We start from the raw sequence: 17,929 nt of genomic DNA, 5'->3' as shown, positions 1-17,929 counted from the left end.
CTCTATGTACCTATATATACTTAACTTGTAGATAGGTTACACCCTAGTGATAAAATCAACTAGAGTTAATCCCCTTTTTAGTTCCCGCTGCCAGTAAGTAAATTAGGGCACAGACATGTACTTGGCACAGTGCTCCTAGTCTGAGTTGCTGAGGCCAAAGCCCTCCACCACAGAGATGTATCCTTCGTCTTCCATCCGGTCTCTGACAGAGTGCAAGCTTGGATGGGCAGCAAATTCAGCAAATGCCTAAGTGTACTGCCACTGCCAATGTGTACCAGTCATTAGAGTGAAGTGTTGCACGCAAATTTTCGGAGTAGGTGATCAGACTTGAGTTTATCCCTGTGACTCTTTGTATTGAAAGTAGAACGTGACTTTACATTTAATACAAAAGTTACTTAGTTACATATCCACATTGCAGTGCATGTGCGCGTCCATGGAGTGAAAACAACTGGGTACAAGTCTGCCCTTGAACTATCCTGAATCTGTGCAAACAGTTGAGGTCAGTGCAGAGTCTCATCAAGCAAAGCGAGAACTCTAGTCAAACATGGTGACCTTAAAATTCATCATGTCCACTCATCTGACAATTTGGCTGATATTTGGCTGATATTTTCACAAAGCCACTTCCCTGAGTTTGCATCTGCTATTGGGAATCACCATGCAACTGGTAGTTGGTCATGTGAGTACAGTAACAATGGATGAAGGGCAGGAAGAATAAAGAGAAAGGCATTAAGGCAAAAGACGCAAGCAAGATAAGAAAAAAAAAACATGATGGAAGCGGAAGAACACGTAAAGGGTAGCAGGTAAGCGGAGATGGCTGGGTTCTAATCTAGGCGCAATGCAGCAGAAAAACGAGAAGTCATGCTCATCTCCCATGCTTCGTGAACGCATGAGCTGCGCGCAGTATGGAAGGATACCTCCCATAACTTACTCCAGTCCCAAATAATTAACTCTGGAGCAAAGCTATCTATCTAGTTGGAAGATAGAGAGATTGTCTGCAAGACACGTGCAAAATCAGCGCCACGGACTCGTACACAACGCAACATCAATGCTGATGGTTCACGCACCACAATATGTGGGTCAGGATTATTAGCGACGACGCCCGACGAATCTGCAGTGAGAAAGATTTTCTGTATCATTCTATCCCACACGACGGATATCGGTATGTCTGTGCGGAAGCATTCCAATTGAGTGTTGCCATGCAATATGGACAGAGAGGCCCTTCACCGCCGGGGGCACGAATCTCTGAATGTAACAAATAAGACACTCACCCCCACTGTCACGGTCCATCCACAGGATCGTGAGGTTTTTGGGGCCGCAGTTCCAAATCGCAGTCTCGTATTGCATTCCATATATAGACACTTGGTGCTCACTGGCAAGTTGAGGTTTGTTATTGGGTAAAGCTGCGTTTGACGTTTCAGTGGAATTAATGAAATTAGGTTAGGGTAGGTGATGAGTGCCTCCTGATCACCGTACATTTCGCTGCTGAACCCCCCAAAATAGCAGAGGTTGTCTTCACCAAACGGAGTATAACATCCGGTTGGATGAGACCCGCCAAATAGGGCCAGGGAGTTTGAGGATCCTGGAGAATTGCATTTGGAAAACAAACTAAGTGGTAGATGGAGGAAGGCAAGATAACGCACATTATCTCTGAAGGTCAGAATACTACGACTCTCCGGAGATAGCGAGGCTGTGAAAATAGCGGCATCCGACTCCTCACGTACGGTGTACCTATCGATCAATGAGATAGGCAGGCGTCAACTCAGATGCGATACAAAAAGCAAGCGGACGAAACACCCACTGATGGCCACCATCAGCAAGCGCGAGGTATCCAACGGTCGTTCCATTCGCGTCGGCTACTTGGAGCTTTCCCGTCCAAACATTTGTGTCGCTTGCCTGTGCCCTTCTGGCAGCTGGAAATCGGATCGGATCACGCCATAGATCTTCATGCTACGTGCCAGTGAAGGTGGGTACTCACCCTCAGTTCGTGAGGCTTCAATATTCTTCCTTCGAGCTGGGGGTAAAAGAGGTAAGCCCCTCGCGAGTCGCTGTCCGTTCGTGTCTCCGTGCACAGGGTCCCGAAGCTGAGGAATGCAGCCTAACTCCTGCCTCCGGACGGCGAAGACGGAAGCAGTGAAGAGGAGAAGCAAGAAAAGAACAGCGCGTCTGAACATGTTGGAAGACCCCACCGTAGCTGAGGGAAGAACACAGGAGATTTGTGAGTCGTTGCGACAGGTGACCAAGCAATGGCTTTAAATGAAGGATCGCAGAGAGAAAAAATATTGATCATTGATGATGGTGATCTTATTTTCAGTGCCGGTGGACAGGTGACAACATTATCGGTAATATTACGTAGAAACAGAATTACAACACGTTGCGCGTCTAGAGCGACCATTATTCAGGTGTTATGTTCGTTGAAAAGAAAGCGTGGATGTACGGTACCATAGGTGAAGGTGGAACATGAAACATGATAGTGAAGAAAACATGAGAGGTTTGACTCGCCACGTGTAACCACTGCCCACGTTATGTAAGTGCCTGATAGCCGATCGTGTGTTATCCTTTGCGTCTTCCCAGCGGTCTGAGAAGTCAGCGAGGTACTTATTCTGGACTTCACACCAGCGAATGCCTGGTTTTCAGGCAATGACAAGCCCTTCTTTCCCATATGAACGAACGAGTGCGGGTTTTTCAGCATGTGTTCAACTGTATGCTCGTTCGGGGCAGCTTCCAACTCGCGCTCTTCTGCATGCAAGAGGGTTGGTTGCATCAGCGCAGTGTAGATTGGGTTGCATTTCCGCAGAGTCCATGCACCATTTGTTTTCCGAATGCCCAGTGTTCCGAAGTTTTTGCATGTCCGCGGTGTCAGGGCTCTGTTCTAGAACCAAGGAGTTACTGGAAGACAAAGCTTCCGACGCATTGCAAAGGGCAATCATCGACTTCATTCCAGTTTTGTTTTCCCCTCAGTGTTCTTCTCACGACTCTCATTTTTGGCCTCATGGAGCGAATTTGTGGTATTTAGGACCATCCCTTTCATCCATCGTCGCTTTCCGGCTTTGTCCTCGCGTTGCGCATCCACTATGGGGCATGTGTGGCATTCCGGGTTCATTCATTTGGCAGGGAGAATTTGGGGTTTTATTTTGGGTTTGGGGGGAGATGGTTAAGGGCCGTTGAAAGTTAGGAAAGTAGTTAAGAAATTGGTCGGAGTGTGTTGGTTTTCACTATGTTTTCTATGCGTTGTTACGGACCACCTTAGCTGCTTTGTAGCGGAGTTGGCCGAATTTATTCGTTTATTCGTGTGTTGGAGTCAATAATTTACAGTAACCATTTAATACCTAGCGCTGTTCAGCTACCAATGTTATTACTCTGCACCAGAGTCACTCCTGTAGCTTTATTAGTAAATTTCTGACACTGAAACCGCTGAAATTACGTGTTCCTATTTCCTTTTTGGACCTTCTACGTTATGCTTTGTATGTCATTTGTATTGGAGAAACCGTGTACTATGGGAGGTAGGCCATATGAGTTTTCATACAGCCACATTCCCACATCCGAGCGAGGAACTCGCCCGGACAGCCACCTATTATTTCGGACTAATCCGTGTCAGGCCACGGATATATTCATTCATTGAATTAGTTTCCTTTTTCCTCAGTTCTCACACATTAGCTTGAGACTGAGCTATCAGCACTAGTTATCCAGCGGTTATTGTTATTCCATTAATTCACTTTCTTCTTACATCAGCAAAAGTCTGTTATGCTCCAGAGAGTCAAGAGTGGCTGGAGCATGTGGGAGACAAAACAACAGATTGGGCACTCCTGGAGCCAATAGTCTTCTCCTGGGAGGGGGTTCAGGAGCAGCTGGGAGTGGTGAGGAGTATGCAATGTGGCAGGAGCAGTGGGAGGTAGGGGTTTGTAAGAAGTTGAAAAAAAATAATTAGGGAAAAAATCAAAAATTTCAGGAACTGTAGGATATATAATTATTTGCAAAATTGAGGAAGAAATGATGGAGAAAAATGGAAAATACTTTTGGAGACCCAAGAAATAATGAGAACTGAATTGATGGGAAAGTCTGAAAATTGAGTAGGAAAGCATACAGCTGGGAGTGAGACCAAGAAGGATCAGGAAAAATTAGAACAGCAGAAAATAACAATGCTACAAGGCTTCCTTTTGCTTTCCTACTCAATTTTCAGACTTTCCCATCAATTCAGTTCTCATTATTTCTTGGGTCTCCAAAAGTATTTTCCATTTTTCTCCATCATTTCTTCCTCAATTTCACAAATAATTATATATCCTACAGTTCCTGAAATTTTTGATTTTTTCCCTAATTATTTTTTTCAACTTTTTAGAAATCCCTATTTTTCAAATTTTCCTCATTTCCCTCTATTTCCCCCCCTCATTTCCCCCTCCTCCATATCTAACAAACTTCTGAAAGTGATTAAGTTGCCACATCAATCATATATCAGGCCATAAATTTTGATTGCATATCAGTGAGTCTCAGTATATATGGTATAGTGTTTGATCTAAATGTTAAGCAGTGTCTTGTTGTGTTAGTCTTGTGGTAGGAGGCATTCATGAGGAATCTTCCCTCTTTTTTCCTGTACATTTTTAAATGCTCCATACCCAGCCAACTCCAGAGGAAATGCAGAAGTGTGAGCCTTTCCTGGACTGGCCAATCTCCTCCTGATTCTCCCAGTGCTCTCCATACTCTGGAGCACTCAGGAGCATAACAATATTTTCCTGATGTATGTCTTAGGTCATGTTCTCTTTTGCAGTGTCACCACCATAGTCACTGAAAGCACTAGAAAATGATTGTATAGACACTGATATGCTCTCGGTCACCACTGCCGATTTTTCCCCGCTGCATTGTGGCCATGTCACCATTTTTGAATTTTCACTCCCTCTGAGGCATGGGATGCTGTAAGAGTATAGTTAAAAGTTGTGAGTATTGCCTCACACTCCTAGTCCATCAATGATACACTGTATTATCAACAGGGGAGTAAAGACTGGAAAGCCTTAACTCACACAAGAATGGGAGAGCACATGCAGCCTGTGCAGCTTGCAGGGTCTCCAACTATATACAGTTGAAACTGTGGTAGGCCATACCTGAGATAACACATAACCTGCCATTACCCATAGGAATTTCTGGGAACCAGTATGGTTCCTATTGTCTAACCCATAAACCCACCATCCCCCATAATGCATAATGTGTTGGGAAATTTTTATATTGCAATCTCGCGAAATTTGATCCATAACCCATAAGTATGAGTGAGATTGACATGTAAATATTGAAAGGTTATTAACAGTTATTAATGAGAGAATGATGAGACTACATAGTGTTGTCCCTTTATTCCATTCGACTCTCCTCATCCATAGCTTTCTAATGATACTGATTTTGTAAAATTTGGTCCTCCATTATTGCCAATTCTGCATAACCCAGGGTCCTCCAATCACTATGTTCGTGACCATTCAGTTGCACATATTCTGTTTGGTGATTGTTACAATCCAATATTACCCATTCTCCTTCTCTCTCTCTCACTTCCCCATCTATGGCCAGTATGTTCTGGATGTACTTTTGGGCTCTCGTCTGCAGGTCCGATTCAATATCGGAATTGATCTGCCATGCTTTTGCACATTTCATGCTCTGATGATAGTTCTGATCTGGATGGAGGTGACATCTGACATCCCCTCCACTGTTTCCAACAAATTTTGAGCTATTACTGTATCCAGATGGAAAGATCACCATTCAAAGTTCTGAGTTCATCACGGTTTGCATTGCTCCATCTTTGTCAGGGTTCAGCACCCTGCCCTAGGGTGCCCCAGACTCCCCAACCAATCCCTTCCTTCCATTCCTTCATTGTTGCCTTGTTGTTGCCTTTCTGTGTTGTGTATCCGCGTGCACGGGATAGCGTGGGAACTTTCTGAGCGAGCAGCTCGCCCAGAATGTTCCCACGGGTCACAGCCACAGTTCTGGGCGAGCAACTCGCCCAGAACGTTCCCACGCTTACTGGGCACTGCCACCTGGATGTTCCCTCCGGGTCACACTACACAACTCTAAGAGCTGTATAGTTGTGGGCATGTGACCCATTCCTTTATATAGCAACCATGTGGGGAGATGAGACCCTTACCCTTCTTCTCATCTCATGCCCCGCATAGGCAAGTGTATATATTATCTTTCCTTTTACTATACATCTCATGCCCTGCATAGTGTGAGGACAGGTTAGATGGGGGCTAAGGTCAGGGAGCCTCCAAGTCCGAGGCCGGGCCCTGACAATCTTACTTCTGAAATCTCTACCTCTACTTCTCCATCTGAAGATCCTTATCAGCGTCTGACATGCTTTTGGTCTCTTGTCTCATGATATACTTTTACTCCGAGGTCAATGTCCACTGGCCACACCTCATCCTCTCCCTTGTTACAGAAGATTATATTAGAGACAAGGTTGACATCCCACCTTTATGGCACATGGACTCACCAGCCGCAGGAGATTACTATTCCCAATCCATCTTTCTTGTTGATAGGCGGCATTGTAGGCTTAAAAGCCACTCATCATGACCGTTTTTTTCCTCTCTCCTCAGTTACACTATTGTGAACTGAGGTGAGGTCTCATTCTTGGTCTCATTAGACCTTTACTTAATAATCTTTCATTGTCTAGCGCTAGTTTGTAATGCTAGTTCTCTCACAGGTTATTTGCCCAGTGAACTCCATACCCATCCACCTGTAGGGAATGGATGTGCGGTGATGCGTGCTGTGCATGCTTTCTTTATTCATTGTTTATTTCTCGATGTAAACAATGTATATAAATTGTGGGGAAGAGTGAAACAGGCTTTCACTCTTCTCCTCCCCTGTCGAATTACAGCTCTGTACTGCCTAACTTCTGACAGCTTGAGGATAGCAAGAGTCAACACCAAGGTAAGAACCTCAACCGACCTTACACCACCTCACCCCTCTCCATGTCTTCCACTGCCATATCTACTGATGGTTCTCGTTATTCCATAAAACCCCTTGATAATGAAGGAAAGAATTACCGAGTTTGGGCATCTAGGATGAAACTCATCCTCGAGGTTGGAAATGTTTGGGAAGTTGTCGACCCCTCTTCTAATGGTGCTGTTATGCCAAAGGGGCTCGATGCTGATGACCTGATACTTCTTGAATGGACAAAAAAGGATAAGTTAGCCATGACTCAACTAAAACTCTATATCGACGACGAACCTATGATGTCCGTTGAAGAGCAAACTTCTGCTCAAGGAGTCTGGCAAGCTTTGTCTGATAAGTACAATGGTCTTGGTTCTCATGATGCTGGCATCCTTACCTCCAAGCTACATTGCTTCCAACTTGACGACTCTGAACCACTCAAACCTCAGATCAACACCATGTGACAGATATGTAGCCAACTGGCTGTACTCGGTCAACCCATCTCTGATTCTGGCTTCGCAATCGCTATCTCCAAGGCCCTTCCCACTTCATATGAGGTCTTTAAGACCCTGACTGTTGCAACCAACGATGACTCCTCCCAATTAAATACTGCTACACTTCTTCACCAAATCTACCATGAAGAAAAATGTAAGGAACATTCTTCCGGTATTGCTGCTATGGTCACTAAAACACCAAAACCTGAACGGAATAACTCACCAAAACCAAGCAGTCAAAAACCTAACACTCCCAAATCTAAAATTCAGTGTACTAATCCCAGATGCAGAAGACCAGGTCATATGTTTGAGCAATGTTGGGCAGAGGGTGGAGGATCTGAAGGAAAGGGACCAAAAAGGGCAAAAGCTAAGCAAATGCCACCTGCAGGAACCTCAAAAGAATCTGCCAAGGTAGCCACCTCCGCTGACATGAAGGTTGAAATGCTTATGGCATCTGTGGATGATGGTTTGTCCAGCCGGAGACACTGCACTGAATGGGTAGTTGACTCTGGAGCTACGATTCACCTCTGTGGTAACCGAAACTGGTTTACCTCTTATCATACTCTTGATCCCCCTCGCAAAGTCGTCCTTGGAAATAAGCGCTCAATTATGGCTCCTGGAATGTGTCATATCCATCCACAGCCATCACCCTTGACCACCTCTGCTCCTCCGGATTACCTCTGCTCCTCTGCCACTAACCTCGGAGCCTCCAGTTTCCGCAATCACCTCTGACCCCCCCGATGGTCACCACCTCTCCAATTCAATATATTACCTACGCCTCCCTAAGTACGGAGCCCTGAAGCTCTCTGGACAGCTCCGATGTCCACTAGCGCATTCCCACCTCCACTGGGCAATTCACTTGCTTGCCCTGCAAGTCTACCTTCGGGCCTATCCCTCCTTTCCACTTGTGGGTCATAACCCGTCATTCTGTTAAACCCGCAACCCGACTCGTCGGTAATATTCAGTCGGCTAACATCTATCCCTGTTAGCTCCGCTCCGCTCGGTCCCGCTATTCATGGGCCTGCCCTCGCTGTAACTACATATACTTAACTTGTACATAGGTTACACTTCAGTGATAAAATCGACTAGAGTTGATCCCCCTTCAGTTCTCATTGCCAGTAAGTAAATTAGGGCACAGATGTGTAACTTGGCACAGCACTCCTGGCCTGAGTCGCTGAGGCTGAAGCCCTCCACCATGGAGACAACTCCTTCGTCTCGGTCCGGTCTCTAACAGAATGGGCCAGATAGAGGTTATACTTAGAGTTGGAAATTCCTCTCAACTCACCATGATTCACGATGTACTCTACTGTCCCAGGATTTCCCATAATCTTCTCTCTGTTCCACAACTCCTATTTTCTGGTGCTCAAGTACGCTTTCTTGGCAAGACTTGCCACATCTCCAACTCATCACATGAGTTAATCACCATCGCTAATCTCGAAAATGGCCTCTTCCGCTTACCTGTAAAGGTAGTGGCTACCGAGGAAGCCTTCATATCCACCCCCAACATTCCTGAAGGTGCCAACGTGGCACAATCTGTAACTGCTAGCGCATCACTTGACATATGGCACACACACCTAGGTCACATATCGATAAAATCAATTCTCAAGATGCTGTGCAGCAGAATGGTTAAAGGAATGGACATACTTGGGGCCAAGTCACCTGAAGGACTGTCAGGGACTCGTCCGGGGTCGAGGGAGCCCAGGTGTAGCATCCGGGGCTGAGAGCCTGGCAGGGGGTGGATTGGGTGTGCATACTGACAGGCCCAATGCGGGATGATGGTCCCTGGCCACTTAGACTGAAGTGGAAAGATGAGAAGAAGGCTACTTCTTCGGTTCCCACTTCAGGTATGTTTATATACATGTGGCTTAGGTCACCTGACAGATGCCATGTCACCCTTGCACACAGCTGTAATCACCCAGGTGTCTCCGTGGGAGATCCCGAGGGCATCCGGTGCGAGCATGCATGCTGGGCACAGCGGGGGGTCGCCCGAGGTGTCCGGGCCAGGTGTGTTGTGGGTGCACTGTAGTGGGTCAATGGTACATTGATACAAGGAAAGGTCATCCATGTAAAATAAAGAGAAGATAAAGAAGAAGTAAAATAGAGAGAAGATAAGGAAGTAGAAATGAAGAGGGGGAAAGGAGAGGGGGAGGAGGTTGAGGAGGGGTGGACAGTGGGGTACCAGGTCAGGTGGGGCTGGGTGGAGCCAGGTCAGGCTGGTGTGCCCTGACAGTGACATATTATCAAGAGTGTGAAGTGTCGTCACATCACTGCAACCCTATCCCAACGAACTCACACCTGATCGGACTGAATACTTGGCTGAATCTTCTCTGATGTCTGTGAAGTTCAAACAGTAACAGTAATGCATGAAGGGTATAAGTATTTCATTACCTTTGTGGATGACTACAGCCATTACCTTACGGTTTATCCCATGAAGAACAAAAGTGATGCTCTTGAAAGGTTCAAGGAGTTTCTTGCCAAGGCGGAAAGACAGATGGGACGAAAACTAAAGGTTCTGCAGACAGATGGAGGAGGTGAATATTTCTCCAACAAATTCACTACTTACCTTAAGAGCATCGGCATCATCCACAAGAAGACGAATCCCCAGACTCCACAAGAGAATGGAGTAGCTGAATGAGTCAACAGAACTTTAGTCAGCATGGCCATTGCGATGTTAAAAGGAATAGAATCACAAGTTGGACGTACCACATGGCCCTACGCTCTTTGACATGCCACTCTTATCAAAAACATCTCACCCCATTCCTCACTCCCCAATGACATAACTCCTCATCAACTCTACACAGGCAACAAGCCCACTATCTCCACCATCCGGACTTTTGGCTGTAAAGCCACCATCCATATCCCCAAAGATCGCTGAAACAAACTCGATGATCGATCACTCACTGGTATTCACCTTGGCATCACACCAGGCAAGAAGGCCTTCTTGGCCTATGACCCTGCGATGTGTAAAGTCCTTGAATCAAGGGACGTTCATTTCTTTGAGGGTGTTTCTGAACCGGAACACATGTAATTGCATTGATGGAGAAAGGAGAGGGAGTAGAAAGGGATGGAGATGATGAAGTGCCGAAGGAAGAGGAAAGATTTGATGAAAGGGATGAAGGGAATTTAGAGGCCAAAGGAGATGGAAGGACACTCACTGAACTTCCCTGATGATCCACTCGTATACACCGTGCCCCCATTCCTGATGATGACAACCAATTTAATATCTCATCCTACAATAGACCTAAGGACCCTGAGTCAGTGGGGCAGCATGGGTGATGACTGCATTGGGGACCGAGCCTCGAACTTATAATGAGGCTATGAATCGCCCCAACTCTGATGCATGGCTGGATGTCAGGGCAATAGCCCCGAACCCCAAGCCATATGTAATTAAAGTCATGTGGGTAAGCGGTAACCTCTGGTTAACTGCTTACACACCACCCTAAAATACACACCATTGTATCACTTACAGCTGTGTGTGCTAAGCTACCCACTGAGACCTCACACTGGAAGTGTGTTTGAATGAGCTCACCACTCTCAAAGAAACTAAAATGTATGTACCAGTTCACAAAAGGGATATTGACACTTCGAACATTGTCAGATGTCAATGGGTATTCACCCTGAAACGAGGACCAAACGGAGAAGTCGAACATTACAAGGCCTGCATCGTCACCAAGGGCTTCAATCAAGTATATGACATCGACTATAGTGAAACCTTCGCACCGGTTGTAAAGTGGTCCTCCATTCGAGTCCTCCTTGCACTTGCCACACGTCTAGATCTTGAAGTTCATCAGATGGATGTGACAATGGCTTTCTTGAATGGCGAGTTAGAGCACAAGATCTTCATGCAGCCTCCACCTGGAAGCGCTGATCATGGAAGGTCTGACATTGTTTGGAAGTTGGAGAAGAGCCTATATGGGCTGAAATAGGCGTCTCATGCATGGTATTTGAAGGCAAAGCAAGAGTTGACAAAGATCGGCTTTGTCCATTGTGATTCAGACCATGCTGTATTCATTTATGCTAAGCGCTGATTAACTTGCATCATTGCACTCTATGTTGACGACCTCATGATTCTTTCTAACGATTCCTCCTTGCTTCAAAAGAAGAAGAAACTTCTTATGTCAGCCTTGGACTTTGGAGAGATCCATTGGTTCCTCAGACTCGAAATCACATGTGATCAGCCTCATCATCTTATTCACATCTCTCAGGCATGCTATATTGAAGATGTCCTTCAACGCTTCGGTTTTCTGGATTCACATTTTGTCTCAACACCAGTTGCTCTTGGCCTGAAACTACCTCGATATGACACACCACAGATTGATGCTCGCCAATACCGGTCTAAACTTGGCTCAGTGATGTACGCTGTAGGCAGGCACAGCCAGTACCATGCAAATGAGCCGATTATCGCGATTTCATCACCCACGTCAAGCACCCCACTCCCAAAACACATCTACCATTGTTCCAGATACCCCTTCCATGTTTCCCATATTTTTTCCGATTTCTTCAAGCCATTCCTGACCACGGACAACCATCAGTTTCCAAATTGGGCAACTGTCACCCGCATATTCCACCGCTTCCTCCATATCTCCATCAATTCTCCACCGATCCGGACGAATTTGGTATTGTTGGAAAGCCCTTGTCAACACAAGTCGATCGATGTTACGAGTGACGCATTTGGTTCAGCGGTTGAGGCGATCGCCATGGTTCTTTATTTCCTTAACAACGTTAATATTTCTTTGATATTACCTTTTTCCTTATTTGTTCCTTGTGGATCTGTTGCCGTCCTAAACCCGTCGGATCATTCGGAATTCCACGCATTTCTTTCATATTTATAGTTACCCTCTTTCATGTATTTACAAAAAGGACTCCCCCAACAGAGAGAGGTGCTCCCCAATGAACATGAAGTTTTAGCAAGAAGCTTACCAGTGCCCAGAGCGGCGAATACGAAGCCAAAGAGGCTCAAGACATAGTGCAGGGGCAGAGTTCCCCATCAGTTTGATTATCAGTGAGATTTACGAGTTTATCATTTTTATCATATAGCACCAGACCATTTCTCCTCCCCCCTCCTCATCATCTGAACCTCCCCTGAGCATTCCCAACTCTGTGGCCCCCTCTCTTTCTTGTTAGGGTGGTAGATCCCTTGCCCCCTTACAATGCTATGTTGGGAACTCGCCCTGACATCAGTTATGTGATAACCACTCTGAGTCAGTATTCAGCAAATCCAGGACAGGAACATTTGATGGCAATTAATCAATTACTACACTACTTGGGACTTACTCGCAACATTGGATTAACATACAACGGCAATTCAAAGGAGGGTGATGTGAGTGGATATTCAGATTCGGATTGGGCAGGAGATTCTCATGATTACTGGTCAATTTCTGGCTTTGTTTTTAAAATGGCAGGAGCAGCGGTTAGTTGGAGTTCTAAGAAGCAGTCCTCGGTTGCGCTGTCCAGTACTGAAGGGGAGTACATGGCTTCCACTCATGCTGCTAAAGAAGCTGTTTGGATACAGCGTTTCCTTTCTGACCTAGGGTTCTCCATTCCCATCCCGACCACGTTACTCATTGACAATCAAGGTGCGATTGCTCTTGCCAACAATCCCGCTTTTCATGCACACACAAAACACATCGGCATTCGTCACCACTTCATCTGTGAATGCATCGAGAACAAGAAAATCGCATTAGAATACATTCCTATGAACAATCAACTAGCTGACATCTTCACCAAGGTGCTGTCGAAGGAAAAGGTCGAGAAATTTGCGAAGGATATGGGTTTGGGAGAATGAGATGGCACGTCAAGTGGGGGTATTAGAGACAAGGTCGACATCCCACCTTTATGGTGCATGGACTCACCAGCTGCAGAAGATTTACCACTATTCCCAATCCATCTTTCTTGTTGATAGGTGGTATTGTAGGCTTAAAAGCCACTCATCGCGACCGTTTTTTTCCTCTCTCCTCAGTTACACTATCATGAACTGAGGTGAGGTCTCATTCTTGGTCTCATTAGACCTTTACTTAATAATCTAGCACTAGTTTGTAATGCTAGGTAATACTTTTTGGTAATCTAGTTACACTATCGTGAACTGAGCGCTAGTTTGTAATGCTAGTTCTCTCACAGATTATGTTGGGTCATGAGGATATGCCTTCCTCCAATGTCATGCTTCCTATTCGCTGCAAATGTCATCGCTCTTTAGAACCTTGTCATATTCCTAAAATGGTCATAGCCAATGATTAATATTTCGGACCCATTCCGGAACCTTGCTGAGTTGACCATCATCAAAGAGGCCCTGATCGTGTGGATTGTCCATTTGCATGGTGATGTTTTGTCCACTGGTCATTCTATTGATCCTCCTTCCAATCCCAGCGTGATTGAGCAAGTGTTCATAGCACTCCCTGTAACTGTGGAGACTCAAAAATAGGGTGAGAAGAGTGGCAGGTTCTGCTGGCATCAGGTGGTGCCCATCAGTTATATATGATAACGGGTCCGAAATGGGAATTGTGAAAGTTAACTCCGCAACACTTCGCCACAGCGCCCGCCTATCCTCCCGACAGCAACCTCCTCGTCTCCAGCTTTCCAACGAGCCCTTATTCATCCCATTTGGTGCCATAGTTCTTGAGATGTGGCCAATGACAGGTGCTGTCAATGTTATGGAAATGGGAAATTTCCCAATTTAGACTCTTATGGGCCCTGCACACATCCAAATCACATGATATGTAAAAAAATAGAGTTTATCCAACTATTACCACTGAAAACCTGTTTTTTAAACTATCTGTTAAACTTCATGTTACAACGTCTATAACAACATCTGTAACTTCTTATGAACCCTCTTCCCCAACCTTTCCCCTTTCCTGCGCCTTGAACGGACAAAAATGGGCGCCTCTGGCCCCATTTTGTAACAGTCAAGACCACATGAGGCCCTACACCATGCTGAACCATCTGAGTATGGGGTTTCCATTCTGGGAAATGCTCCGTGGGTAAAGGAGGAAGGTATAGCATCACCAATGGGTGGAAAAATGGCTGGGTTTTATGTGTGGGTATGGAGGTCTGGAGAGGGGGTGAAATTGGCGGCATGGTTGGGCATGGGAATTTTGCTTGGGGTTGTCAGGAATGATGGGGAAAATGGGGAATGGGTGTATGGAGTGTTGGATAGTGTGGGGATGAGCAATGGAAGTGTCAGAGGGTATGTGGTGTATGTTGGTGGCCAAATTCCGCAGAATCCGACTTTTTGCAGTGCACGGAGTTGTCCCCACAACAATGTGAGGGTGGCAGTGTCAAAAGTCCCATGCAGCGGAGCTGAGATCCATACTTCGGGAGATCGCAAAACTGGTTTTCGGCCCAAAATGGAAATCACAAGCCATACCGAAGTAAACAAACAACCAAAATGCACTCCAGAGTGCTCAGAAAAATTCAGAAAAATCACAAAGGATGCATATGAAGATCCAATTGACACAGGGACTCTTGCAAACACTTTCCAGAATGTCTAACCCTGTGCATGGGCCAATTTTACGATTCTCACACCTGCCACTCGGTCAAATCTCAACCATTTGGGACAAATTTAGTATCAGGAGAAACCTACAAACCCATGGAATTGAATGGAGAGGTTGGGAAAGGATGCTACAGGTAGGAAGAGATGGATGAGTGTAGTGTGATGGTGGAAATTGGTGGAGGACGGCAATTATTAGTGGATATGGCCTGCATATCACTCCTGTCTTTTTTTATTGAACTTCCACATTGTAGGCGGGATAACCTACTATACCCTACACCGCCAGTATTTTCGCAGTTTTACGTTCCTTAAGGATTTTCCATATGCGATGATCACCTACCAATGCCAATGGTGCATAAGAACATTTGATTTCATTTATTATGGGGTACAATTGCGCATAATGTGCTGGTACTGAATTGGTTCAGCCCAAAAACTACACTTGGCACTACTGGCTGCCAGAAGACGATCAAGGGCTCAGAAAATAGAGAAAAATCATAACTATGGATTCCCTGAATTTCGTCCAGATCGACGCAGCCGTTGTGGAACAATGGTGGTGATGATTTCTCATCTTACTGTTAGAGACCGGACTGAGACGAAGGAGTCGTCTCCATGGCGGAGGGCTTCAGCCTCAGCGACTCAGGCCAGGAGTGCTGTGCCAAGTTACACGTCTGTGCCCTAATTTACTTACTGGCAATGAGAACTGAAGGGGGATCAACTCTAGTCGATTTTATCACTGAAGTGTAACCTATGTACAAGTTAAGTATATATAGTTACAGTGAGGGTGGGCCCATGAATAGTGGGACCGAGCAGAGCGGAGCTAATGGGGATAGATGTTAGCTGACTGAATATTACCAATGAGTTGGGTTGCGGGTTTAATGGAATGATGGGTTATGACCTACAAGTGGAAAGGAGGGATAGGCCCAAAGGTAGACTTGCAGGGCAAGCAAGTGAATTGCCCAGCGGAGGTGGGAATGCGCTAGCGGACATCGGAGCTGTCCGGAGAGCTTCGGGGCTCTGTACTTAGGGAGGCGTAGGTAATATATTGAATTGGAGAGGTGGTGACCATTGGGGGGGTTGGAGGTGATTGCAGAAACCAGAGGCTCCGAGGTTAGTGGCGGAGGAGCGGAGGTAATCCAGAGGAGTGGAGGTGGTCAAGGGTGATGGCTGTGGATGGATATGACACTTACCGTGAGGTTCTGCACAATGTCGAAAGGCACGTGAGGGTGGCGGTGTTGAAAGTCCCGTGTGGTGGAGCTGAGATCCATACTTCGGGAGATCACGAAACTGGTTTTCGGCCCAATATGGAAATCACAAGCTGTACCGAAGTAAACAAACAACCAAAATGCACTCCAGAGTGCTCAGAAAATTTCAGAAAAATCACAAAGGATGCATATGAAGATCCAATTGACGCAGGGACTCTCACAAACACTTTTTGGGACGTCTAACCCTGTGCACAGGCCAATTTTACGATTCTCACACCCACCACTCGGTCAAATCTCAACCATTTGGGACAAGTTTAGTATCGGGAGAAAGCTATGAACCCGGGGAATCGAATGGAGAGGTCGGGAAAGGATGCTACGGGTAGGAAGAGATGGATGAGTGTAGTGTGATGGTGGAAATTGGTGGAGAATGGCAATTATTAGCGGATATGGCCTGCTTATCACTCCTGTCTTTTTTTTTTTATTGAACTTCCATGTTGGCCATTGGACTTATCAGCCATACTTAACAGTCCACATGGTGTCCATAACAACAATCCTTCATTTTATATTTTTTCCTTTCATTTGTTTTTCCACATTATTGCCGTTCCATGTGTTTAATGTCAGGGCACACCCGCCTGACCCCGCACCGCACCCCACGCTGCACTGCACTACTCCGCTTCCCCCGCTATCACTCCCCATCCCTCCTTTCCCATTTTCCCCCTTTCTCTCTATTTCTATTCTATGGTCGATTTCCCTTTTCTCCATGTACCACTACTTACCTAACCCTGCTCCCCTGATTGCCGCATGCGCCGCGCACACTCCCACCTACTGAGCAGCCACCTCCGGGATCTCCTGCAGAGACACCCAGGGAGGTGCGGCTGTGTGCGGTGTAGGAGAAATAACGGCCACACTATGGAAACCCATTATGGAAATATGCCAGATAAATCACAAAACCTCATACGACAAGTAGATATGAGAACATAGAAGGACCTGAATTTTAACGAATTTTACGAATTTTTACGAATTATTATGACTATACACGATAAATCGAAAGAAGGAAAAATAACAAAAATACTTCAAGCTTACCATCAACGAGACGGAATTCTTGGGGGAATTTATAGCAAATATTAAACCAAGAATTAGGACAATCGACCAAGATTTGACTATAAAAATAATCAGAGAACCTCCACGGAAACTACTTTCCCACGTCTGCACACGTAGCAAGGATGGAAGTACCACGGAACAAAGATTCCTCAGGAACTAATGCAAAAGTCAAAGTCGTGTTTATAATAGGAAATGTAGATGTCACCCAAACGGAACCAATGAGAGTAATTACAGGGGAAACTACCCATAAACGACGGAGATATGACTAAAACTCCTGCAAAACGAGGACAATGTCTAAAAAGCAAGCGCGAAGATTAACTAGTAACGACCGAGACAAGCTTGATAGCCCATTAGAAAGGAAAGGATCTACTCTTAATCCTCCCAAATTTTCATAATAAAAGGATCATGCGTTAATGAGAAATCCAATAACGGGAATAGCGACATCAAAAGTCCAAGCTCAGGGACAAGACGATGATTGCGTAGGATCCATAATTAAAACATACAACGAAATTTACACGGAAATTATGAAAAATAGGAAACTATAGTTATGCAAATTCTCAGCCCAAACGGTCCAGCCGTTGTGAAGTTATACCCATGACGGGAATATAGGAATCCGCATCATGTGTAATGACACGTGAGGGTGGCGATGCGCAGGGAACCGGCCGTCGGAACCGAGATCCGCACTTCGGCAGATCGCGAAGACCAATTTCCGTCCAAATAAGGAAGAGCCCGGTCAAAACAAAGCACGGAAA

General features: G+C 45.7%; 1 protein-coding gene across 1 annotated transcript; it reads right to left on the bottom strand.

Moving 5' to 3' along the window:
* Positions 1-942: 942 nt before the first annotated feature.
* Positions 943-2,254, bottom strand: EI90DRAFT_3088733 (uncharacterized protein). The gene is made up of 7 exons (XM_039062277.1): positions 1,976-2,254; positions 1,799-1,910; positions 1,641-1,728; positions 1,474-1,579; positions 1,269-1,400; positions 1,065-1,165; positions 943-992 (listed from the first exon to the last, which is right to left on the bottom strand). The coding sequence occupies exons 1-7, from the start codon at positions 2,169-2,171 to the stop codon at positions 969-971; spliced, it is 759 nt and encodes a 252-aa protein (XP_038908800.1). The 5' UTR covers positions 2,172-2,254; the 3' UTR covers positions 943-968.
* Between the last annotated feature and the right edge of the window lie 15,675 nt (positions 2,255-17,929).

Source organism: Cantharellus anzutake (genome assembly GCF_015039405.1).
Source record: "Cantharellus anzutake strain C23 chromosome Unknown EI90scaffold_137, whole genome shotgun sequence".
Classification (NCBI taxonomy): Eukaryota; Fungi; Basidiomycota; class Agaricomycetes; order Cantharellales; family Hydnaceae; genus Cantharellus; species Cantharellus anzutake.
The sequence above is the reverse complement of the archived record's forward strand: the minus strand, read 5'-3'. Positions and strand labels throughout refer to the sequence as shown.